The sequence below is a fragment of the Microchirus variegatus genome (assembly GCF_963457635.1).
Source record: "Microchirus variegatus genome assembly, chromosome: 17".
In the NCBI taxonomy this organism is placed as follows: domain Eukaryota; kingdom Metazoa; phylum Chordata; class Actinopteri; order Pleuronectiformes; family Soleidae; genus Microchirus; species Microchirus variegatus.
The window spans coordinates 20,424,246-20,450,632 of NC_139818.1; the positions used below are offsets into that span (position 1 = coordinate 20,424,246).

Sequence of the window (26,387 nt, forward strand, 5' to 3'; positions counted from 1 at the left end):
TTTGCTGTGGGGAACTTTTAGTCTTACTATGTCCAAGTTGTCTCAGGTAATGCTAAGATGTCGTGCTAATAGATTGCTACATATGCTAGGTTTAGCTTTATACAGTGGGGTTTTATCTAAAAGTGGGTCCTTTTTGCACTGATTTATACTCATGCAATGTTGCTTTCACATACAAAACATTATATATATATATATATATATATATATATATATATATATATATATATATATACTTATAGATGCAGACTGATATTCCTTTTTAGCATGTCATTCTCAATCAGGGTCATGTTGGTGTAATGTGGTAAAGTTAGCAACAGTTTATCAAAGAAACTATCAAATTTCCCAGGATACAAAGCCAAACCTTTAGAAGATTTTATTTTATTATTGTCATTAACTAACAAGTAAAAGTTGTCGTCAAAACTAAACACAACAAATAAATGTCATATTGAACACATGGAAACATGGTTATATAATCCAAGTATAACAAAAGTTTTTTCATAAACTGACTAGGCCACATTTCAATAGCGCTTTTCCCTTCAGTTATTGTGTGAGCCAACGTTAGCTGTAAAATATAAAGGAAAGTCTGTCAATTGTCTGGACGTCATTTATTCTGTAATCAACTTCAGAAGATGCGTTCACAGTACACCAAATTTTATTGACACATAAAGGCATACAGTACATCTTTTTTTGAGTATTTACAAAATAGAGAGCCCACGGATGTTACAAACATGTATAAAAATATGCATTGCATCTATATAAATATGTACACAATGTGCAAAACATATGGCATTACAAACGACAAGAGGCATGGCATGGGGTGGTGAATATAGAGAACAGACTCGGCGACACAGAAGCGTGTAAATGATCGGATTAGGGTGGAGAACGTTGTAAATAAACAGGTCGGACTGAGCTCTATTATAGTGTTTAGCTGCTCCACCTGACAATGTACAGTATTCACGTCACGGTAAAGGGTGGCGGGCAAATGAGGACAACAAGCCTCCAACACAAGAGGGTTATTTCAAATTCAACCACTCAGATATGACATGTTTTTGAAAATTAGACACAAATATATTACTCTGTACGCAGTAAAGGCTCCTACGATAATAAAAATCAAGGCAGGATTTGATATACAGTAGAGTATATCAAGGGAGAGCACCTGTTATTGCCTTTAACTGTCCCCGTCTCACCTCACCAAGAGTAAATTCATTTAGTTTTATTGCAGCCAAACGGTTCTGTCAGATATGAAGGAAAAAAAACACCTCAGCAAACCAAAAATATACACATGAAATCTGATTTTACACAAGCAAAAAAAAACATATGTTCCACTGCCTTTTGGCAACAAAAATATCACGTCTGAGCCTTAAAATGGACAAACCAAAGAAACAAGGATAATTAATTACAAGTGTCAACTCCTCTATAGCACACATAGAATATATCAACTAGTGACTCTTATACTCATCCCTATGCAGGACTGACCACTCACAGCAATTTAGGAGACAAAAATACATACAACATATGTGTAGTGGAAACATATAGAACAAAGCCAGTCTGTGCAGTATTTGGTGCAACTCTAACAGCAAAGTGGGTTTGGGCACATCCAACTGATCTGATGATAAATGTGTGACTGCAGCAGTGAGTGTGTGGATATAAAGGGCTCTCAGTCACATTAGCTCAGGTTTCCACATTATTGCTGATATGAGCAGCAAAAAAAGAATGTGAAAACAACAACAAAAAAGTACAGACAAATAGCCCATTTTACATTTTATGCTGCTGGAAACAACCCTGAAGAACCACTGAAAATGTGCCTTCATGCCATAATTAACTGGAGCGCAGGCGCCCTCTAGTGTCCACAACAGAGTGGTTCAAATGGTAACTATAATTTCACTGAACATGACTGATGTAAAAAAAAAAGGTTTTCTTTTCTTTTTAAAAAAAAAAAAGCAATCTTATCTCAAAGTGCCATACAGTAAGACAAACAAAAACAAAACCAGACGACTGTCATAAATCAGTGTCATTATTTAGAGTTGATAGGAAACATTGAGTGGGATATGATGCATTCCGTTGAAAACAAAACACTGAGTATTTATGATGACTTTTTAAAAGAAAGGGAGCGATAAAGCCCTCAAAGGTGTCTGTGCGTTTTTTTGACCGTAGCACACCGAATGAACACAGATTCACAACAGTCATCAGAAGCCTTCTGAAGTATAGAATACGCAAAACGAAGCGTAAACAGTTTGATTTTATAGATTATTAGCAACGTCATATACGACAGGAGGGCGGTACGGGCAGGCGTCGGCTGTGAGGGAGCGGGAAACAGCCGGAGATTAAACGTGAACACAGTCATGCACACGGAGACGCACAGATGTTCATGCAAGAGACAGGAAGACGATTCCACACGTACACAGACACACGTCCACCCATAAATCAACATGCTTACTTCTCTCTCACACAAACGGTCAGGAAACTAACTTTGTCAACAGGCCGCAGCAGCTGATTCGTCACCATCAGACCATTTCACCAGCCAAACGCTCCTTTAGATAAGAACAAAGATCCTCAAAATGACGGTTGGCCTCGCGTTAAATGAGCTGGTCAAGTAGACTAAAGTATCAGCTGCAGGGGATCTACACCGTCACGTTTTGGTGGCTAGTGTTGCAGTTATTTCCCGCTCACATACGTACGCAAAGTGCAGGGATATTATAGGAAAAGCTGGATAATAAAGCTCATTTTCTCCAAAGACATCTTTCTCGATACAATTCGCAATTACGTGTCTTGTAAAATGGTGTTATGTTCCCTTCCTGTCAGTTTAATATCAGACCAACAAAAAAAAAAAAGCTGCCAACTTTGTAAGTTAATTCCTATTTTGTGTTGGTTTTTTTTCTTCAAAAAGTACATTCAAAGTAAGAGACTTGGCCAACAACTGCAGTATCACTCGAGCGATCGGCCACTCGATCGCGATCACTTTCTATTAACAATCACCTTGAATATGCAAGAGTTCACATTTCCTTGTTCTGAGGTGAATGAGGCTCGTCGTTCTATCCCTCGGCCTCTTTAGTGCATAGCTCTCACTTCTGGTCGGAGGAGCTGGCCTCCTCCTCCTCCTCCTCCTCCATCGTCCGACTGGAGTCCAGTCTTTGTTCTTTTAGAGTCACTGGTTCATCGCCTTGACCCAAAATGGCCGCGATGAATCAGAGGAAAACAGTCACGTCTGATACAGCATATCAGATTAGTCAGGAAAAAACACATTCTACAGTATGTAGGAGGCTGGACCAGTGTGGACCTCAGTTAGGATAGTTTTTAAAGTTGCCTCTGAGATGACATGACACCATAAAGGTAACAGACTGATTTGACTGTCCAACACCTTCTCAGATATCTTCTATAAACCGGTTTAGTCTAAGTGTTTGCACTTACTTCCATAAAACTGTAAATAATCCAACAATAATCCGTCATCTGTCTTCAGACACAGATAATACACATTAAATGCCACCATTTATAAGTCAGTATGGCACAGTGAGCCTCAGTGGGACAAAGGCCCTTCGAAATCATTACACCTACAGATGCATCTGTGGACTGTTACTGTGCTCACACAGTAATAAACAGATGCAGGAGTCAGTAGCTATTTTTACATGGACACGATTAATCAGAATCAAGGCCTGATCGGAATAAAAATATGTCATACACAGCCCATTCGGAAACAAATTTAATTCCGAATGAGCAGACACACATACACCGCGCATGTCAAAAAAAAGTCTGTCCTGACGGAATGCTTCACGGATGTGCACACAAATCACAATCGAATAATTTCATTTTGCGTCCAAGCAAACTACGGAATTTTAAGACTCCAATCGGAAGGAATCTTTTCGAAAATGTTGCACATGTGAACACAGCTACTGGAAGCACAACCAGCAACACCTCCAATAGGAATGACTGGGTTTTGACTCGGGGGTTATTTTAGTGTGGTGTGAACAGTATTTACAAACAGTTCATGCTTCATTGTCTACATTTGGCTCCGTCTCCCTTCTTTTCCATAAACCACCACTGAAAGTCTACTTCCTTCATCTCCATCACCTTAGTGATGACATTTTAGACCTTCTTTTTAAAGCTGTGCTAACTAACTCCTGCTTGTAGTTCAGCTTCATCAGTGTGCTGCCTGTACAAGGTCTCCCCTGTAGTATAGTGGGAATATTACAGATGGTATGGATGTACTATTAAAGAGTGATTTTTCACCTTAGTAAAAGTTTTTAAACTCAAACCCTTTTATGGCTGCCACCGTCTTCATCTTTTCATCCATCCTTCCTTCACTCCTGGCTCAGATGTTGCTCAGCTGTCTTCCTTATCGAACCCTCCTTCAGTCCCAGTGCAGCTGCAGATCTTGGGTATCCAGGAAGTCTGTTGGGATCCCCAGTGGTGTGAGTGCCCCTGCAGGTCCAGGCGGCATGGTGAGGTCAAGCCACTCCATATTATCCAGTGCCGGGTCAGACAGACCCATGTGAATTGACGAAGGTGAGGAGGAGTCGCAGAAGGACAGGTCTGATGTGTCCATGGGCGAGTAGGGATGCTGCTCCATCAGCTGAGCTTGAAGCTCCTCCATCAGGCCCTGCGTGCGCAGGTCAGATGCCGGCGACGTGTCGGCCAGTGTCCTCTCCAGAAAGGCCTCCAGCTGATTGTCTGTGGCCAGAGAGGAGAGGCTGGACAGGTTGGGGTCAACAACAGGGCTCAGACTGGTCGGAGGGGCCAAATGGATATGTGGAGGAGGTCTGCAGAGGGCAGTGTTGACAGGAAGGGTGGTGATACTGGCTGTGACTGGGTTAGTCTTATTGAGAGACACTGCCGGCTCCTGCTGGATGAATGGTGTCATTTCTGGGAAAGAGTAGGACAAAGGAATTAAGAAAAGGAATTACTTAATGGGTTCAACCCAATAACATGTTTTGAAACAGACTTTTCAAATAATAATAGAACCAGAGCAGTATATAAAAGGCTTATTCTAAGAATTTTAATTTTTAGGTGACTATAAACTTATTCTAACATAGTTATGGGTAGTATATAACATTTCTGCCTCTTATGCTCATAAATGTTACATTGGACCTTTAACCCCTCCTCAATAATTAACCGACTGTTCTGTCACTTTGCACAAAGTTACCTCCACTCTGTATGAGAATGTCAAATAAGTCATCCATTTGCTGGCTGGTTGTCGTAGGAACCTGAGGACAAAGTCAAAACAGGTTAAGAGATTTGAATCTGGTTCACAGAAAGCAGAACAATTACTTGAAAACACTGTTGTATTCTGCTGTTGTATAATATGATGCTAGCGAGTTGTAATGACTGTGATTATTGGTGCAGTGGCTGGTGAGTGTCTAACCTGCGAGGCGTTGTTGACGTGCAAGTTGCGGCGCTGTTTGACGGCCTCCTCATAGCGGGGAGGCTCTCGTGTCTTTGGAGGCTGAGTGATGAGAGAGGTGGGCTGGAGGATGAAGGCAGGCTGGGGAGAGGGAGACTGCAAGAAAAAGAGAAAAGTGGGAAAAAAAGGACAATGAAATGATAATGAAAATGCATCAAATAAGTAGCAATGACTTAACCAATGACTACACTCTGGTATTTACTCTGCTCTGATACCTTATGAAGAGATCCATTGGCAATGTGGCGGTTGGGTGAAGCCCGTGGAGAGACCCTGGTTTCTGGGGAGCGTCTGAGGAAACTCTGGGGGTTTATCTCCTGTCTAGTCTGGTTCTCCAAACCAGTAGTATTATTGCACATTGTCAGAGTCTGTCAAGGCACAAGAGAAAGTCGGACATCAGTCCATAACCTAGGATAACATGACAGCAAAAAAAGGAGAAAGAGCTACAAAAATATATGTTTGACGAGTAATGACTGACCTGTAACAATGGATTGTGGCCTGCTATCTGCTGGCTAGGAGCCGTCTCCATCTTAGTGCTCTGCAGCTGAGGAACTGAGGCCTGTATCAGACCCGGATTTGAGACTGTGGCCTGGAGAACAGGCTGGATGAGAAGGAAAAACAGATGCCTGAGCCTACACGACAAGTTGTGCAAACTAAACCTGTTTGTTAAAGCCTGTAAACATGATTTAATAATAATTTTAAAACCATATAATATGCCACTAACTCTTAATATGTCACTTACCTGCAGACTGACAGTGGTCCTTGGCAACTGGATCGCAGTAGCATTGTTGGGAAGTGACACTGGGAGGAGGATCTGAGTCCTAGCCTGGCCAGTAGTGGTCAGCAGAGTCTGCGGTTGCCTAGCTGTGGTTAAAAGGGTCCGAGGCTGACCCAGCACCTGGGAGACTCCACCTGAGTGGCTGATGAAGAACTGCTGCAGGCCCGCAGCTGTGGGTTGGGACTGTGGTCGAGTCTGAAGTGTGGGACTTCTCTGCTGCTGCTGGAGCACCTGTGGGCTCGTGCTTCCTTGGGGCTGGAGGTTTGTCATGAGCTGGATGGGCTTGCCAGCAGAAACAGTCACATCCTCCAACTTCACCACAGTCGGTCGGGGGCTAGAGAGAGTGTGGGAGCCTATGATAGAGTTTGGGATACTAGCAGTGGTGGATGAACAGTTTGACAGAACTGTGCCCTCCATTTTTACTACATTTGAATTCTGGACAGGAGGAACGGAATTCATGGCAGGTACAGAGCTGAGTTTGGGGGACACAGAGTCAGGAACGCAGCCACCTTGGCCCCTCTTCTCCACCTCCAGCTGCATCTTCAGCGCCTCCACCAACTTCTGCTCTTGCTCCAGCTTCCTCATCAACTCTTCTATCTGCCGCTCCTTCTCGTGGAGCCTTCTGTCTTTTTCCTCCGGCACTTGAGGAGGTGAAGACCATGGACCAGCTGTGCCGGAGCCCACTGTTTCAGTAGATGCCTCATACATGCTTACATCCTGCTGTCGAGTGGAGGCTCCAGTCGGATTGGGTGAGACTGGTGGTGTCGAGTGCACGCTCTCTGGAGCCACCTGCTTAATTGGGAAAATGATGGCAGGGGTGGTGATAGTGTTAGAGGCAGCGGTGAACTCCATGGGGATGGAGGTGGTAGCGGTAGTAGGAGGAGGAATGGTGGCGGGAGCAGAGGTGGCAGGAATGTCCTGGAAAGGCTTGAGTCTTTCTATCAGATCCGTCTTTGTCCCCGACACAGGAAGGCTTCGCAGCTTTAGCTCCAGTTTCAACTCCGCCACCTGCAAATATGAAAATGGGATCATGTCAGCATTTTAAGATTTTTTTTCGACAATTAAATGACGTAGTGCTGGGCAAGTTGACGCGTTAACGGCGGTTAACGGCGTCAACGTTAACGCATGATACTTTTCCATGACGACGGCCGGAAAAAGACGTGTGTGACGTTTTGTTTACGCGCCGCGGCACTGGAGCCTATGCACCGTTTACCAGTTAGCGCCGTTAGCTGCATTAGCTGTTTTAGCGCCGTTAGCGCGCCTACAGTCGAACTTGAGCAGTCTGTTTATTAAACGAAAAGAGTAGTGGTACAAATAACCAGCGTATCTGTGTACTGTATACGTGTGCCTCTGTTTTTAAAGTTTAGCGTTACTTTAGAGACTCATTTTAACAATCGGGAGTCACGTAAACATGACGTCGCGTATGTCTTTTTCCGGTCAGTCGTCATTGAAATGTGTCATATGTTAATGTTAACTGCCGTTAAATTAGTGTTAAGCATTAATTAGCTATTTCTCGCTATTTCACACATTATATCTTATTAAAAAAAGTAAAATTCCCTCAGGACAGGACAAAACTTTGTCAACCCTGTTAGAGTTGCCAGTTTCCAAAGAAAGTCCCTGTAATAATCTTGATATAGTTCGGTTTTACCAGCTGGGCAGGTTGTTAAGCAAATCAATCTCTCTGTGATTTATGAAGCTTGGATCATTTTTAAGCTGCTAAGACACGATGTTCCAAAGGTACAGGTGTGAAGATGACATGACGATAAGTTTCCACAGACCTTCATCTCCTCCAGGTTGGCAGGTAAGACTCCTGGCTTGCGGTTTGACAGTGAATTATTTGGCCGAGCTGCGGTGAGTGGGGGAGGCGGAGGGGCAGTGGGAAGAGACACCACAATAGAGGTTGGCAGGCTGCTGGCAGCGCTGCTCTGACCCTCTGCCACAGATCTACAGAAAGAAAGAGACACAAAATGTTGAGGTCATGGGAGAAGATAATTCCGTCACACGAGTAAAAAAAAAAAAAAAACAGAAAAAGAGGAAGATGAGGTGGGAGAAAGAGGGACGGTGGACAAAAGAGTATTGTTACTGAGAGGAAACGGAGAGAGGAAACTGCCCTGCGCCTCACTAACAAAACCCGTCAACCAAAACCATAACGCAACAAGCACAGTTCAAAGAAAGCTCAGTCATGCAGCTGCTGAGAGGACAGCAGCTGGTAAAACAAAATCCCGTTAGTTATTAATATGATTAAAAGCACGAGTTGTTATTGGAGACCAGCTACTGGGACGCTGAGTTTGTTGAAAACAACAATATTTGGCTTGCTTATCATGGAGAGGAGCCAGATTAGAGGTATCGGAGTAGAAACTGAATTGTAACATCCTGAAATTAATACCACACAAAATACAGCTGGGTTGGTGGACCCATTACTACTGTTGATTGTGCACAGAAACAAAAATAAAACCTCTAAGTTTTATTTTATTATGGATTAATAAAATACAGAGAAGTCAGGAGAATAAAGCACTGTCATCTTATGAAGAAAACATTCAGTCAGTGATCCAAATATCATTTGCCAGCTTCAATGGCCACAATCCAATTAAACTCTTTTATATATTCAGAGTATTGTTGTGGTTAATACATTTCCCCATGTTTGAAGAGGGCACTTGTTTATTGACGTACTTGAGTGGTGCCGGCAGAATGGTCTGGTAGTTGTAGTGCTGCTGCTGCTGTTGGCTGAGGATCTGCAGCTGCAGGAACAGCTGCTGCTGCTGCAGTAGTCGGGCATAAGAGGACTCCATTGGCTCCTCGCTGGCCTCCTGCTTCTGGTCTGGAGGAACATACTGGTGGTATTTGAGCTTCTTCACCCTGGGCCTCGAATCTTTGCCCTTCTTGCTGCGACTTTTTTCTGAGGGCGTCTTCTGCTGACTTTGCTGTGTCGGTCAGAGAAATGAAAAATCGAAATATGCTTTTGACAAACATCACGGAAACGCAAAGCAAACACATTTCGCAAAGCAAACACATTTAGGAGGTGATGGTTTGTTGCCCTCACTTTGACCAGTGTTGGGCCTGGTTTTGTGGGAGCAGGGGTAGCAGTTGCACGGTTGGCCAGAAGCTCATTGGCAGAAATCACTTGCACAATGTTTGAAGTTGCTGGTTTAGCGATCGGGAAGGTCTGAAACACAACAAAAAGGACTTCAAAATCTGGGATTACAGGACAGGTAAACACAAACCCTATTATTACACCAGTACAAATTCTCTATTGAACCTGCAGTATGGTGTTATGGAGCGTTGGTGGTGCTGGAGCAGGAGAGGGCGTCTCTGCGGCTTTGCTCTCGCCTGGTGAAGGAGCAGAACTCTGAGACTCTTGACTGGCTGGCTGCTCCGGAGACAGGGCTTCACAACTGTCTTCATCCAATACCTTAGGGTAATTCACCTGGCCCACTAAAAGAAAAAGAAAATGCTTTAAGTCTTAAACCTCAATAATGCCACGTGTCTTGTGGTCGTTTTTTTTTGCTCTGTCTCTCACCGATGATGGCTTGTTTAAGGCTGGAATCCACTGGGATGATGTTCTTTTCCACCAGCTCCATTGGGCCAGGTCTCTGAGCGATCTTTTCGTTCAGGTTGTCGGCCAGTCGAGCCCTCTTCAGCCTCATCTGCGTGGCCTGGAGCGAGGGCTCTGCACCGGTCTCTGGAAAATGTAACACACAGTTTAAAATTGACTGACTTTATTTGCAGTTTCTCAAATTTGATAGCCATGTTCTCAATGACATGGTCCACTGGTGCTGAGCATGCATACAGTAAGAGGAAGTTCTTCATGCTGCCATGTGAAGACAGCCTTTCTATTCCTGTACTATTGTTCAGGAAACACTACAAAAAACATATATGTGTGCATATTGTGAAGCAGAGAATTATCCGTACCCTGGAGGATGTGCATCCTGACGAGCTCTGCTCTCTCTGGACGACTACGGATCTTGTGCTTCAGGAAATTCTCAGTCTTATAGAAAAAGGTAGAGATATAAGAGTTAGTAAATAAATATTAAATAAATCAGAAATACACTCTATACATTGTTAATGTGGTAAACGACAATTCTAGCTGCAAACGTCTGGTTTTTTGTTGGAATATGTACATAGGTGTAATGAGGCCCATTTCCAGCAACCATCTCTCCAGTGTCCTAATGGTACATTGTGTTTGCTAATCACGGGAGAAGGCTATTGGCTATTATATTTTCTATTCATTTTGCAACTCTTTTGATGAATAAAAGTGTGACTTTTAATGGGAAACACACACAAATTGTTGAGGTGACCCCCAAACCGTGCCTTACCCTGGCTCTCTCCAAGCTGCGAATCTGCCCATGGAAAGCTGCAGGGCTTTTGAGAGCTGCGGGACATCACATTTATCAAGTTACCATATACATCATGTCAGTTATTGGTGTATTGGGTATTAGAAATCCAATCAGTCCACATAAGCTTTTTTCAGTGAGTGATGGAACACCTAGCATTACTGATACTCACGCGGCATAATGCCCTGGTCCACCAGCTGTTCCCGGGTTCTCCTTTGCTGGAGCTTCAACTGCAGGACTGAAAGCAAAAGAAAAAAGGAAAATGAGATCAATCTGAGGAGGTAACCGCATACTAACCTCTCATCTCCCCCCGGGTCTAAGTCATATCCTGTTTTTGAGTCAATATGTTGACATAACTAATAACAGTGTTATCATCTAATCAGCACAGTTACAGTTGAGGCACACTCATCATCATGACATCACCAATTTAAGCAAAAACTTAAGCAATGTGAGTTTACATTTAATTTAACCAGAGTCTGACATTAGGAACCAAGCAACCATGAGAGGTAAAGAATATTAACCCAAAACATCCATAAATGAAAGACTGACCGAAGCACTCAAGTCTACTTGAGTTGAACAATAAGCACCGTACTATTAAATGCAAGTAAAAGTAATGCTCACCTGCTTTTGCGCCGAACCTAGCACAGCAGTTATTAAAGGCCATGTTTTTACAACTTGCTGATAGAATACTCCAAAACAAAATGGAGTGATTAAGCCGTTTGATTCCAGTTTGACAGCCTTTCAATTAGGTTATGATGAATGTAACATGCAAAATCTGCAGCACTGTAACACTGCCTGATACCTCCTGTATTTCTCTATCTCTCTCTGACTTGTGCTCTTTTTTTTTTTTTTATTGTTACAAAGCCACAACCTCCCCCCTCTATGGTTACTTCCCTCTCTCACTCTTTGTCAGCTTCGGATGGTTAATTTTCTGGCTAAAAGTGATTCAAACTACACCGACTCCATGAAAAACGACTGAGGAACAACGGAGTAAATGGCTCAACGCAGCATCACAACAAACGTATGTGATGCAACTTGTGCCTAAAAGAAACGAGCGCGCTACAACAACACAAGTATTCTGACGTGCTTTCATGTCACATGGTAAGAGGGACGACAACAACAAAGGGAAGTGGAACAAGTAGATTCCTACAAAATCAACATCAGCCATGAGCACAGACACTTCTCCATTCAGAGAAAGTGACACATCAAAGCTTACTGAGAAAAACTATATTTTCGCTCGAGCAGGAAACAACCGGCACTATTTGATTTGAAGTTGATGGCAACGGCTTTCGTCATTCGTCACCACCGATTACATCACCTTTTTTTGCTAAAACGTTCAACAAACTTTGTTTGGGAAATAACACAGCAGCTTTGGTAAAACATTCACAAAAACTCGACCATGGCTACTGTTTATAAACTCACACACAAAGTTGGACAGTGGGGGAACAAAGGGTCAACAGCCCTGACAGTTGAAGTGAGCAGTTTCGGGCCACACTAAGGACACTTTTCCATTATACAGTTCAAGTGCTACTCGACTTGGTTTGGGTATCAGGCACATTGTTTTCCATTACTTCATAGTACCTCCTCTTAGCTTACTGCTGTGACATCGACAACCTCCTGATAGATCTTCTCGTTTTGAGTGGATCCATCCAGCTCTCTCTGGATCCCAATCGGAGCAGCGTCTGCACCTCGATGCAGCGGCCACGTATGCTCGATGTAGCGCTCTTGCTGTTTTTTGAAAATGACACGTTTGATTATTGGGTCGGATGACACTTCCAGTGACAACACTCTCTGACAAATCAGTGGCCAAGTAGCAGATATCAAAAACAGCACCAGGTACCAGATACCATCCCTCATGGAAAAGCAAAAACACCCGAGTAAAGTCAAGACGAGTAGCGCTTGAATATGTACAAAGGAAAAGCCCTGTAAGTGAACTGTGAGAAAAAGGTATTCAGCGGGGGAAATGTTTGTTCAAGGTGATTCATAAACACTTCCAGTCTGTGGAGTTCTCCTCAATAACTCCAGGAAACTCTCTTCAGCCGGACAAACACGAGCTGACCTATGACCTCAACAGGCTGAGGTGAGCAAAGAAAGAAATGACTGAGCTTGTGTTTACATCACTTAAATATAAATTCAGTCAATAAATGACAGAGCAGGGAGAGAGAGAGAGAGGGAAAACCTGTTGAAAATCCCAAGATGCAAACCAATAACTGATAGAATACAACAAAAATTAATAACTAAATAAGAAGACTTGTGTTTAAAGGTTTACTCCTGCCGAGTGCAGCACCATTCCCAGAGGTGGTCTGAGACACTCACACCTGTCATTGTGACGACTCAACACTTGCTTGTTAAAACCAATACGAGTAAAAGGACTGGGCAGAATGTGGAAAGTATGAGCTAGAAGCTAAGAAGATGAGCGGGTGCTACTACTGTTGACATTCCGACAGACGTTTTCCCCCAAACGAGGCATTAACGCACACAGATGGTTGTGTGCACTAACGCACAAAACACACGTCTAATCCAGTTGGGGATAGCTCGATATGAACACCCTGCGACTGTTGACGGTAACTGAAAAATTGAGAACTTTATATGCACGGTAATCAGCATCACAGTCAGTAAACCAGACGTAGATCTCCCTACGCCATCTAAGCCGTGATTAGGAACTGGCAAACGCGAGCGTGAATCTAAACCCATTCCCCAAAATCTGGAAATCGCATACCCATCCATCAGTGTCTGACTCGGTCCTACTTGGAAGCCAAGACAGCATCGAGAGGGCGATGAGAAGCACGCGAGCTGGCAAACGCTAAAGGATAATTTGGTTGATTCAGGAAGTATGCTCGTGTACGTGCTTTTAGATTAAAAAAAAAAAGTGTGACGGCCATCGATGCAGAACGGCGGTGTTTAAGGTCAAACTGGGATGCTGTAACTAGTATATCACCACAGTGGAAAAACTGCACCACAGCCAAAAGATCCTGACATTATTACATATAATAAATGCTGGGTGTTTGATTTTCATGATATTTTGAGTGTTTTTCCACAGGATACAACAGTGTTGGAGTATTTTATCACAGAAATATGACGTCTTTGGTAGGGTAGGCTTTTGATGACAAACACTAGAAATTGACTAGAAATGACTCAGAGCATGATGATGTTGCCTCAGACTCTTTTTTTTCTCCAAGTGGTGTCTTTTCTTTGATTTAGAAGAAGTAAAAATAAATGTATTTTTTTTTGTCTTTCTATGCCTGTGAACGGCCACGTGTGACCTTACCATTTTTGCGTTCGCTGAGCGAAGGTAGATTGGGCGCGGGCTGCAGCGACAGCTCCTCCATCTCGTGGGTCACCGCCTCGCTCTGTGGACTGGGCACCAGCAGACTCAACATCCCACAATCCCCCTCTGCACCAAGCAAGTGGTAAGCCTGGGGCTCCATCCTGCCTCAGGAGAGGGGTTTGGGGAGGGTTTTGCACACAAGCAACAAGGATATAGGTGACCGTTCCCTTTATGGTATGTCTCACTGCTACCTGCGTGGACACAAGGCAATGAGAAGAGAGAGTGAGGAGTTAGCAGGAAAACGAATGACTGCTCTTCTCTTGCTCTTAAACAGGAGGAATACATCACATTTTGTGGGCTCCTCATGAACAGTAATCCTGAATAACCATCATCATCCTGTTGGTATGACTACTTCACCCAAAGAGTGGCATTTAATTCCAGCCATCTGGAAGAGCTCAGTCGCAGCCCAAATTAGTCATTAAACGAGCTGGGTTGGCCATTACGGCGAATAATCGCTTCAAAAAAACCACTGCTCGCGAGAAATGAACGCCAGTCTGCACATGAATGTTCTCTCTGTTCAGACAGAGGCTTCATAATCTGGAATATGACGTCGCTGTGGCGATTTCAAACAGAAGTGGGGGCAGGAAAACTTTTTGGGGAGCAAAAACAAACAGTTTAGTAACCAGGGCTTCACAGCAGTCTCTTAACCAGGAGATGACGGACTGCTTCGTTCTAAACATGTAGGCTATTTATCGCTCTCCAAAAAAGCACCCACACAATCCATTCCAAGGCATGAGCGCACTTTATTTACCGTCCTGATGTGTTGTGTTTGGCCGAGAACCACCGTGGTTCCTTCCTATGGCTTCTTTTATTTCTCTCTGCAGACCCTGAAGCGAGCCTGAGGCATTAGACGGTGGAGGAACGACGAGTGAAACAACACGTGTGACTGCTGAACGTGGATGTCGTGCAAATGCATCTGAACACAACGAAACATTAACACCTATAGTTCATCACCTCATGCTTTTCTTTTCTAGCACGTTCTCTTCCTGAGGATAATCGTTTTTACATTTTGCATGAACTACCGCCCCTCTGCTAATAAAACACGGGAGGAGGATGGAGGTAAAAATTAAACGAGCTTGAATTAAAACTGCAAGCTCCATTTGCTAAATGGACGGATTGAGAAAATTGCTCCAATAAAATCAATGAAAACAATGCAGGGTTTTTCCAATGTTACTCGGAAATAACTTGATACTATTTGTAGTGCTGGGCACTACGTTATATAATAAGACGCGCGTGACGTCATGTTACGTGCCGCGGCGACAGAGTCCAGGCACCGTTTACCAGTTAACTCCGTTAGCACCGTTAGCTCCTTTAGCGGCGTTAGCGCACCTACAGTGGAACTGGAGCAGTCCGTTTATTAAACGAAAAGAGCAGTGCTATAAATAACCGGCGTACCTGTGTACTGCGTATGTGTGCCTCTGTTTTTAAAGTTTAGCGTTACTTTAGAGACTCATTTTAACAATCGCGAGTCGCGTAAACATGACGTCTGGTCAGTTGTCATGGAAATGTGTCATGCGCTAAACTCCGTTAACGCATTAACGTGCCCAACACTTATTATTTGCTATCTGACTCCCATTAAAATGAGTGTCAGCTAATCCCAGCTGATATGGCACTTACTAGTAATCTGAATCTGAAAACAAGTAATCAGGCCATTGCTTCACAATTCCCCCACTCCTCAAAACTTGGCTTCGCAGACACTTTTAATAATGATTAAGTATCCCCTAAGACACCATACAACAGGGAGTTTAAGCTCAGTGGTCCAGTAACAGCATGTTTAATAATTGAACTGGCCTTTGGTCTGCCACATGTAAGCCTTTCCTTAGAGATTACAATCAAACAGTGCATCGTGTAATATGAGGCTTTCACTTCGGATTTTCTGGGCCATGTCCAAGCTGTTTGAAGAGACTCTGCTAACACTGACCCTGATCGAGGGCTATTGTTCTACCGTCATCATGTTGGCTTTCAGTGGGAGAGGAAGCCGGTGTAGCACTGGGAGTATAACTCCCATTCCCTGTTTTAATGCTGGGAAAACAAAAACTAATTTTGCAGACATTTTTACGGCTCATATTTGGAGTGGGATCAAAGAGGAGAGAAAGTTACACTGTTGGGTCTTTAAAAGAGCATTTGTCAACTTTAAGTTTGACAAAGAGGTTCACAATGAAACGCACAAATACAGAAGAAGCGATAATGGGGGAGAAAAAAAGGAAATACACATGAGACCTCTTAAACAAAGTCATATTTGTGTGCTTGTACGTGCAAGTGTGACTGGCTACCACAACCACAGGGAAGGCTGCGGTCGTCGTTCTGTCGATGAGTTCACTCGTACCGTTGGTAGCAGAGGACAGCAAAGGGACGGAGGAGAGAGACGCCCGGGTTAGTTGCTGCGCAGAGTCACGCTAAGCCATGGAGTCAAATCTGGAGGAAGACAGAAAGGGAGCAACCATGAATATAACATGGAAATTCAGTACATTTTGAATCAAGGAGGCATTCGTTTCCTTTTAGATGACATTTGGAAAACATGGCGGTATTGCTCTGTTCATCCCAAACAAAAAAAAACAGAGCAGATGAGTCGATAATATATTTATTTGCTATTTCACAGCAAGAAAACGTCACCGAATCCAAACTTATCAATTAAAAAAAAGGGAATTACATAACGTGGCCTTACATAATTAACGCCCATTGAAATACAAAATGAGAACACACACCATCAGCGTAGGACCTAAACTGAAAAGGGGCCGTTTGAAGATTAATAGAGACTAAAAAATTCTAAGTGGCCACATAAAGACGTGTGAATGAATCGAGCGCACACTCAAGGCTGCACCCAAGGTTCTGAGCATTCGTGTTGCTACAGGTTGCTAGGAACATCTGCAGTGGTCTCTATGATAAAGGAAGTGGGTCATTCATGCAGACAAAAGAAAACTTAGTACTAATAATGACTAAAGAGCTGTAATGTGGTATCCACTCAGCAGCCTGAGGGAGAATGACCGACACTGACCTCACAGTCAACATCGCATGGTTTAATATAACGTCTGTTTTTTTGTGTGTTGGTTCCTTCCTTGATACAGCATTATTACATTATATACATTTTATAAATTCTTATATTAGAAACAACATCAACGGTCATTGGATTTTGGTTGCCATGAGCTTTCCATACACGGCTGATAGTTGAGTCACGACTGATAAGAAGCGATCTTTGACAGCGGCCTGTTAAAATATCCATAAAGTCTTTACCGTCCTCAGGCTGGCAGAATTTGGCATGAACTTGGAAGAAACCACTATTGCCACACGAGTGAATACAATGCCCTGCTTTCAAAACCTCCCGCACATGTGTTTTGAGGACATAGGAACTTCTTTTTTTTTTAAAAACTGCAGTGCCATGTATCTTTAACAGGGCCAGAGAGAACGTGTCAGTTCCCAGTCCCCTGCATTCCGACGCGAGGAGGTGATAGGTCAACTTTGCAACAAACAGGCCTTGGGCTGTGGAGAGACTTTTAGCGATAAAGAGCTCACAAGCAAACACAAATATGTCCGGAACCAGACTCAATAGTGCGACCAAAAATCTGTACATTTCACAATGGTGCACAATGCACATAACATTTCATTTCATTAAGTTTCGTCTTTCGAAATCTCTGTCTGTGAAGCAAATGAAAGCCTCTGATAGGCTTCATCTTGATATTCCTGTTTACTGCTCCCTGTGTGTGTGTGTGTGTAACAGTCATTATTAGAACAGTGACAACCAAGATGCACTAGAAAGTCACTCAAGATAGAGAAATAGGCTTATAGCAGTGGTGTAGCCGACGTGATATGCAAGACTACGCTAAATACCCACAACTAAAAGGGCCAGGATTTACATATAACCACCTAAAAATGCACGTTGATACAAGTCAATACCGTTTTTTTGCGCTCTTGATTCATTTGGCTCATATCAATTGGCTGTGTAAGCCATTAATTAAACCATGTAAGACATGTTAACCAATGTACCCGACATGCCACCTCTGTACACACACACAAATCTTGAGAGACACTCGGTAACAAACAAAAGTTTGAGTCTGCAGTTTTTTTTTTTCTTCTGCGCCTAAAATAGAAACCATGTCTTTCTTGTCCAAGAAAAACAAGTCTTGCTTTTATCCAAAGATAAAAACACATGAATGATGTCATCGCTGTGGCTCATTCACCAGAGTCACAGTTCTGCTCTGTTCCCACGGACACGCACACACACACATGCGACGTGAAGCCGTTTTCCTTCGCGAGCGACAGGGAAAAGGACTTGACAAATAAAATAATAATCATCATGATAATAATAATAATTTTAGTATGCAGTCAAAATCAATACGACGGTCACACCTTGATGTAAAAAATCACAGGTCAGATCATGCTGCCTGCAATGGCTTGTCATCACACTTGTTATATAAGGCAGTTTCTGTGGGGGGAATACAAATCAGAATATTACAATAGGGTCCTGAACTGTGTGCGCTCGGACACTAGAGATACACGGGGTGGCAGTGACACTCTGTGAGAAAATAGCTGTTAGCGCCTCCATATTAAGGCAGAATTTGTCAAGAATCTCAATGTCAACAGACTTATCACAAAAGATAGGTTGTGTGCTAGTTTTGTTTGGACAAGAAAATACCATAAATGTATGATGAAGAATGATTTTCCACACTTTACTTGAATACCTCACATTGCGACACCTTTCAGAGGATTGGTTTGACACTGTTGAATCCAGCTGCAACGCCTATTTCGTTCTTTAATTAGAACAATCTGGGGGGTGGTTTTGTTTAGAGTATTAAACGATGTTTTAATCCAATCCAGTTTTATTTATTTATAAAGCACGTTTTAAACCACAGGGTGGACCAACTCGCAGTACATCCAATACAAATCGACAACAAGAGGGCTAAACGACACACGTAAAAGCCAATAAAAGTGTAAGAAAATAAGCTAAAACACACATAAGAAACAACTCTCCTTTAAAGACAAGAAGTGTGGGGGCCTGTCTGATGTGGAGTGGGAGCTCTTTCCACAATTTAGGAGCTGAAACGGACATTTAAATCTTTCTTCTTCTTTTTTTTTTTTTTTCTTATGTTGCTGAGATGGAAATAAAGCATGTCATCGTTTGTTTTTTTCTCCACAGGCTTCTAACTCTGGGATTACTGTTGTGTTAGCATCAGAAAGAAATTGATAATCATTGTAGTTTAAAACCATGTTACTGAATGTTTACTTAATATCCTGCAGTCTCACTTTATTATATATATATATAAATACACATATATCATTATATTGTATTTGCCACAGGGAGAGACATGGAAACATTGGTATAAAGACATCTGAGCAGGGAGTCTTCTCGCAAATGACTACAGCACTGGGAGGTTAGAGGCACATGAAGGGATGATTACTTTGCCATCCAACCATATGCACAGTGCATATGAGTAGCAGCTAATATTTCACACGCTCCAATGACAGACAGTCAGACAGACTGGATGGATGGATGGGACTGAAATCCTCACATCCTGCCTGTCTGGATGATTCACACACACACACAAACCCCAAAACCCCTGCCAGGGGTTTGCTGCAGCATCAGCAGCACCTGATTCAGAAAATTCACAAAGCATCCACAATAAAAGAGGTGAGATGGAAACCCTGCACATTAATAATATATATAGACATTTAAACCTAATATATATATATATATATATAGCAGCATTAAATAACGAACGTGTGCAAATTGTCACAGAGTCACATGGCAGTCAGTCACTGTTATAGCCGGGGAGAAGGGCGGGTGTGAGGGGGGGGTGAGATAACGTTGGCATGTTACTTCAAATCTGACAGGTGAGTGAGTTGCAGACAGTCATTAAAAAGACAAATAGCCGCATTCACAGACATCATTTCTCTGACTAACGTTGACAAAATGTGGTCGAACACATGCTGTAAGAGCCACCCGGTGTTCGGTCACAGCAGCACCGCGTCTTGCTCTGCCCCGTTCGGCACATCATGAAACGCTCCCCAACAACAGCCGCCTCACAATTTTCGCTAGTTAGCTCGGCTTAGCGGACACGGGCTAACATGCTAAAAACAAGACAGCGCCGCGTCGGGTGTCTGCTCTTACCGAACTGTGGAGACACGAAATCCGAAAACGTCCGAGCTCGGCTTCACATATCCATTGGAGTCGGCGAAACCGTCCGCGGTGTTATGCTGTTTTTTTTTTTTCCTTCCCTCAAGCTGAGAGATTGAAGTTTATTTCACGGAGTAAAATGGCTGCGACTGGGTCTCGGTTCGGATGCAGACTGACGTCATGACGCAGACGGACAGGAAGCGTTAGGGGGCGTGTCCGGAGGGCAGGGATCAGGATGACCAGCAGTCAGTCATTCAACGTTCATGGACTCATGATCATTTTTAAGTCAAATTAAGTACATTCTGATGCCACAACAAAAGTTATGAACTTGCACAGAGAAATAAGGACACCTTCATAGACAAAATAAAGTCTCATTTACTGCAAATACTATTTTTTAAAACCAACAGCAAGAATACAGGATGCATTACAGCACAATAACAATATTTTCTTCCATACAAAATCTTGGTTCTCAAATGGACAAAGTTTTTCCAGGTTCTCCACTTTCCTCCCACAGTCCAAAAACATGCAGATTTGGGGATAAGGCACATTGACCATAACTAACGTAATGTTAACTAGTTCCTCTCCTTTAAAATTATAAGCAAGGTAAAAGAAAAGTCAATTATAGTTGCTAATGTTTGTGCGATATCAAACAGCTGGGTTAGGGTTAGGGTTAAGGTCTAACAGGAAATATATATTTTACCTTTCTAATATTGTATTTATTACCTTATATTTACAGCTACAGTTTACTCTTGTGTGTGCATTTACACCCATTGAAAATAAGGTCATAAAAACTATTATTCATAGCATTTAAATGTTTTATTCAATTTTTTTAGCAAAAATATTCTAATAATTTAATAAAAGGGTCCACATGTTGAACACATTTGCTGAGTAGATTCCAAAATACAATACAAAAACCTATATAAATTCAGTTCACTCAACACATTACTATAAAATGCAGTATGGACAAAGACACTGTACATTTTCATCCAGCTTCACAATCCTGATGTGAAGAGAATATACACACAGATAATTCATGTTTTTATTCCTTTGATACGTGTTTGGTCTTTTGCACAGGAGCAGGGACATCTGCAGCATTGTGCAGAAACTCAAACAATGACTTAGCATTGTTTGCATTTCCAAGTATTTCTGCGAGTTTGTCCTGGCTGAGTTTGGTCAAATCTGCCAGACTGTCTGCATTTTTTATCAAGGACCTGTAGTTTTTGGTGCTCACCCCAGGCATTTTCAACAGGAAGTCATAAGGTCCCGGGTTGTAGAGGCCTGCTGATTCGGTCACCATGTCCGACTCGGCCGTGACCGCCTGAGCTGCGGCGGCATCGGGTTCCAGGCGGCCTTTCTTCAGCTCTACAACGAGGTCTGCCGTAGCGTGTGGGGAGGGACACCAGAGTATTCGCAGCCGGGGAAAATGCAACGTGAGAAGAGTGAGTTTTGAGGAAACGTCATTCGACGATATCTCGTGCCGGAAATCGGACCGGGCCGTTAAGGAAAACGGTTTCGCTGGGTCGAACTCGATGAGCAGCACCGGCTTCTTGTAGTAGCGGGTCATAGAGAGACACTGGGTGTAGAGGCGGCCGCTCTGCAGAGAGCCGATCAGATCGCTGACGCTCTTGCGCTCCACGCATATGTCCGGCGTGAGGATGTAGTCGCCTACTTCGAGGGTGACCGGCTCGATGTCCAGTCCACGGCGATGCAGCATGGACGGGAGTTCGCTGCGGAACTCGCGCATGTCTACAATGACTCGCGAAGGCTCTTTCGGCAGCTCCTGGCCTCCTGGTGATTGGTAAAAAAAAAAAAACATGGAAACACTTTTATTGTAGAACTTTTCATTACACTACAAGTTTTAAAGAAGTCCAAACAGACTTGCCTGCTTTGCGGGTGTTGGTAGTTGCATTGGCCGGCTCTAAATTTCTAGCAAGATCGAGGTTGGTGTCTTCTCGTCCCTCCCTCTCCTCTGGTATGACCATAGTAGCTTTTTCCCTGCAGTTTTACACAAACAAACAACTCATTAGAAGCAGAATCGTAAAGTACACATATTATACCCTATTTCTCCAAGTTAACCTGGTTCCCTGGTGTCCTAATGAACATGTCTAAAACGTCATAATACTTTAAGGATGAAGCACCATATCAGTTCAATCACCCTGTTCAGAACGCTCGCTTTTGAGTGCCTGTTTCTTTAAATGCAAATGAGACACAAGAAACTACGTCGGCAGCTAACAGCAGTTAGAATGATTAAAAAGTTAAAATGATTAAAAAGTTGATTTTGCATAATATGTCCCCTTTAAAGATAAACACATTTTTCATTTCTGACCTGATGAGGTGTTCAAAGGCTTTCTTTTCCTTGGAGAGTGCTGTCAAGTACTTCTGCTCCTCTGTCGAGCCTCCGTAAATGAGGAAATAAACCCGGAGTGCCTTTCCAGGCCGACTGGCTTTGTAGATCTCCAGCTGTCGCACAAAACTCACTTCGGCGTCGTACAGCACCACAAAACTGGGTTCCACCTCGTGCAGCACCCGTGTCAAGCTGTGCGGGTCAGTGCAGCCTTTCAGAGGGTGGATGACAGTCAGAGGCTCCTTCAAAACACCGTAGTACGCATCAGAGGACAAATTCAACTTCATCTGTTCTTCCTCGCTTTCGTCCTCGTCCATAAGTCCTTCGTCATCTCCACTGCTGCCCAACGCTGCAACTTCCTCCGTCTCCCCGTTACCAACCATTTGGGTCAGGGTCAAAGATGGTCTGCTTTTACCCTTCGTGGATTTTGAGTTTTTCTTCTGTGCGGGCTCCTTCCCCTTGCCTCCTTTGTTGGGCCAACCTTTTCCTTTTCTGTGTGACTCAAGGTCCAAGACAGCAGCAGCAGCGGCTGCAGCGGAGTCCCGTTTACCGATGGTGCGAGCGTATAATCTGTGCAGCAGCCAGTCTGAGCCGTGCCTGATGTACTGCTGCAGCTGGGCACAAGTGCGGTCGTCGCTGGCACAGATCAGCACACGACCTGGAGGCAACATGTGGGGCATCAATTCAACCGCCATGGTGTAAATAATATGCTTACATCATAATCATTTCAAGCTATTAAAAATAATGTCAGTTGGACAGTGTCATGCTCTAACAACAGCAAGTTCTAACCTGGTTCATGTTCTGAGCTCTTGTTCTCTCTCTCAATCTCCTGCAGCACTTCAGTCAGAGCCTCCCACTTTGGGCTTTTCTCCAGCACCAGGTCTCGTTTCACCTCTAAAAAAATAAAACACAATGAGCCATAATCTCAATAATACATATACAGATGACTGATATCCACTCTGAGGATTGCTGCTGTCACATGGATGTGTTCAAATGTCGTCTGTCACCTGAGGCAGAAGATGACTTCTGTTTCTCAGCCTCTGATCCCACTTTGAGTTTCTTCTTGCTCTCAGCGATGCGGTACACTCGACTCCTGGCGTTCACAAACATGGAGGTGCTGGAGTCGAGGAAGAGCCAGCCTGACAACAACAACAAGGACATGCAATCAATCGTGGAACATTTTGGGCATTGAGAAAACAATATTATATTGTGGAGGTTTACCTGAATTGGAGCCAAAGCTCTTTTGGCTGGAGCGCAGTGACTCAAGGAGATTGAGGAAGGTGACACAGTCATACTGGGTGAGGTAAAGCAGAAGAACTCGGAGTACCTTCAGGTCCTGGACCAGAGCCTTGGTCTTGGCTCCAAGCTGATGCCACAGGGGGTCCAGATAGTGACGAATGGTCTAAGCAGTCGAGTAAGATGAGGTTTAAGTGTCATATTCTCAAAAAGTAAAGACAGTAAATCATCTGATGTAACACAGTGGCAGACCTTTTCAAAAGCCTTTCCGAGTGTGTTTTCCACTGAGAGGTCCTCAACCTCCAGAGACGGGTTGTAGCGTTTCAGCTCCTTCAGACAGGCACCCATAATGTCCAGGATAGCGCTCTGGATGGCCCTCATAGCTGGCGTCAGTGTCACGTGAAGCTCCACCACCTCTGGTTTATGCCTGTCCAGTGCTGTGTTCACTGATGCTTGGAACCTGTCAAATGAAGCAGGTGAAGAATAGAGTATGAATAGAGTACTCTTCTTTTACCTGCTATGATGTGTAATATGTCCCACCATACCTGGGCCACAGGTAGAGCTTCTTGACAAAGAGGTTCCTCATCACACGCTCCACCTGACAGAAGCCTGAGGAGAGCGCTGTGGCCTTGTCAGTGAAGGCCTTAATGAAACCAGTCTTGTTCTTTTGTCTGAACAGGCGCAGGATGAAACCCTCCTGACAAGACTCAATGATTTTATGGGCACGATACACCAGGATGCCTGAAGCATTAGTAAAGAAAACCAAGCAAATAGGAACACTTGTGAAATATACTGCAGTACAACACCAAAAATGAATAGATCTCTAATAAAGTGATCAGTACATAAGCTATAGTTTAAAGCTCTGACCTGATATGAGATGAGCAGGGATGCGGTCAGTGAGGAAGTCCACCACCAGGATTCTGCTGGTGACAAACAGCACTCCTCCCTCGGTGTAAACATTATAACGCTCTGTGCTCTGGACATCGCTGGTCACTGTCCTGGGCAGGTGGGTCACACCCTCCACACGCAGCTGCTCTGTGAAATACTCCTGAGAAGGAAGGACAATATGCAAGAAAATTAGACCACTATTATCCACTAAATATCGTTTTCATGTCTGCTCCCAATTAGGGGTCATCACAGTGGATTTTTCACCTTTCCTTTCCACATCATCTGACATGGATTTGGCATAACATGCACCTTCCTGAAACAAACCTCTCAATATATTGGGACTTGGGATCAGCACGAAGTGTGCACTTATACAGTGGCTTAATTCTTTATGTAAAGTACACTCACCACCAGAGGAGAATGATCCGTTTTATAATGACAGAAAGGCAACAGTTACAAGTTTCAAATAACCACACGTGACAACCACAGTATGCAGAGGATCATCTATGAACACACTAGGTATAAAGAAGACAATCATATTATGTCGAAATTTGAAGGAGATGGCAGAAAACCTCACCTGGAGTCACTCCTGACACTTTATTAGTGCACATAGCAAAGTGGCTAGTGAGTGTATTAGCAATAAATTAATAGAAGCGCTGAAACATGATTAAAAAGAGAAAAAAGATTTGAAATGAGACCTGCTTGTCCATGATAGCATTATTTATTTATTCTCCCAACTCCGCTTCTTCTCCTCGTTCACTTGCTGTTTGTTTACATTCGCGAAGCCATCAACATGGCCGCCACGTCCCAGAATGCAACGCGGTGCCCGAGCCCTATAGGACTTTTGAATGCATGAAAGATAGATACACCAAAAGGCACGGTCTTTGGTGGCTTTAAAGTGTCCACCAAAGACCTGGAGCTCCCTCGTTCAGCTGACAAACCTGTTCGGCTGTGGTTGTGTTGAGCAGAAGCACCAGGCTGCCCTGCTCCGAGTAAACCCGCATGAACTGCAGCAGTATGCGGTCTATGCCGAGCCCCTCCGCCGCCACCAGCAGCCCGTCACAGCCGAACACACTCAGGAACATCTCCGTCTCGTACTCCAGGAGCGGCCCCGCCATGTCGGACACACCGGAGCGGTCCTCTTCGCTAAAAAGTCAACAAGTTTCCTTTCACTTTTGTGATAAATATCAGCTAAAGACGCTTATTTGAGACACACGGACGCACACAGACGGGTTGCTCGCACCTGCTATTCAATGTTTTGAAACTGCACATCCGGTCACGTGGTAATAAAAACAAAGGAGGACTTGTATGTGAGTTTGACGATTAAGACCAAGAGCGCCATCTAGCGACTCGGAGGTTTATAGCGGGTAGAAATAGGATTTTTTTTATCGACTTTATTCACTTTTCCCATAATAACAATACAAAATACAGCATTTTTATTACACTAGCTTTTTTAATGGAGTAAGTGCAGCAATAATTAATGCACATTAATAGGGCTAGGGTTAGAAATAAAAGCTATAACAATAGCTATATTGTGGCAATAAGTAGATATATTATCTATTAGTAGATAATATTACATCCAATATCCATTGTACTGTAATTTAAACTGTTACCACATGTAATTATTGTCACTCATCAAATCTTGACTCATAATGACACACCTACCAAATCAGAGAAAAATAACTTATGATTATATAAGAAAATTAGGGATTGATTTTAGAATTTAAGATTTAAATCAGTTGTATGTGGTTTTCCTTTTTAGCACAACAGTGTCCCCGTGCAAAGGCTGTGTGTATTTGAATACAGTCAGAAAGCAAAACAACAACAACACCAAAAGGGCCAAATTATGTAATATTTCATGACAAAGATTAGGAAAAAAGTATTGCAGAAGGCACTTTTGTTTTTATAACTCCTGCTACGACAGGTCCACAAGAGCAGAGTCTGCTGTGGAATGACCAAGAAAAAGGCAAAAATAGATCAAAAG

The 26,387-nt window shown here is 43.3% G+C and overlaps 2 protein-coding genes across 2 annotated transcripts; both read right to left on the reverse strand.

The window, feature by feature from the left end:
• Window positions 1-4,345: 4,345 nt before the first annotated feature.
• mrtfba (myocardin related transcription factor Ba) lies at window positions 4,346-13,929 on the reverse strand (the record flags this gene model as incomplete). The annotated part of the gene is made up of 15 exons (XM_083903742.1): window positions 4,346-4,857; window positions 5,138-5,198; window positions 5,357-5,491; window positions 5,611-5,760; window positions 5,871-5,993; window positions 6,135-7,178; window positions 7,949-8,114; window positions 8,841-9,091; window positions 9,211-9,333; window positions 9,427-9,602; window positions 9,688-9,849; window positions 10,080-10,155; window positions 10,484-10,539; window positions 10,674-10,739; window positions 13,770-13,929. The coding sequence occupies 15 exons, from the start codon at window positions 13,927-13,929 to the stop codon at window positions 4,346-4,348; spliced, it is 3,261 nt and encodes a 1,086-aa protein (XP_083759868.1).
• Window positions 13,930-20,977: 7,048 nt separating this feature from the next.
• ercc4 (excision repair cross-complementation group 4) lies at window positions 20,978-25,521 on the reverse strand (the record flags this gene model as incomplete). The annotated part of the gene is made up of 10 exons (XM_083903743.1): window positions 20,978-21,726; window positions 21,821-21,933; window positions 22,265-22,940; window positions 23,072-23,176; window positions 23,290-23,421; window positions 23,504-23,684; window positions 23,771-23,978; window positions 24,064-24,259; window positions 24,386-24,566; window positions 25,345-25,521. 10 exons carry the CDS (start codon window positions 25,519-25,521, stop codon window positions 20,978-20,980), a joined length of 2,718 nt encoding a protein of 905 aa, XP_083759869.1.
• Window positions 25,522-26,387: the final 866 nt, after the last annotated feature.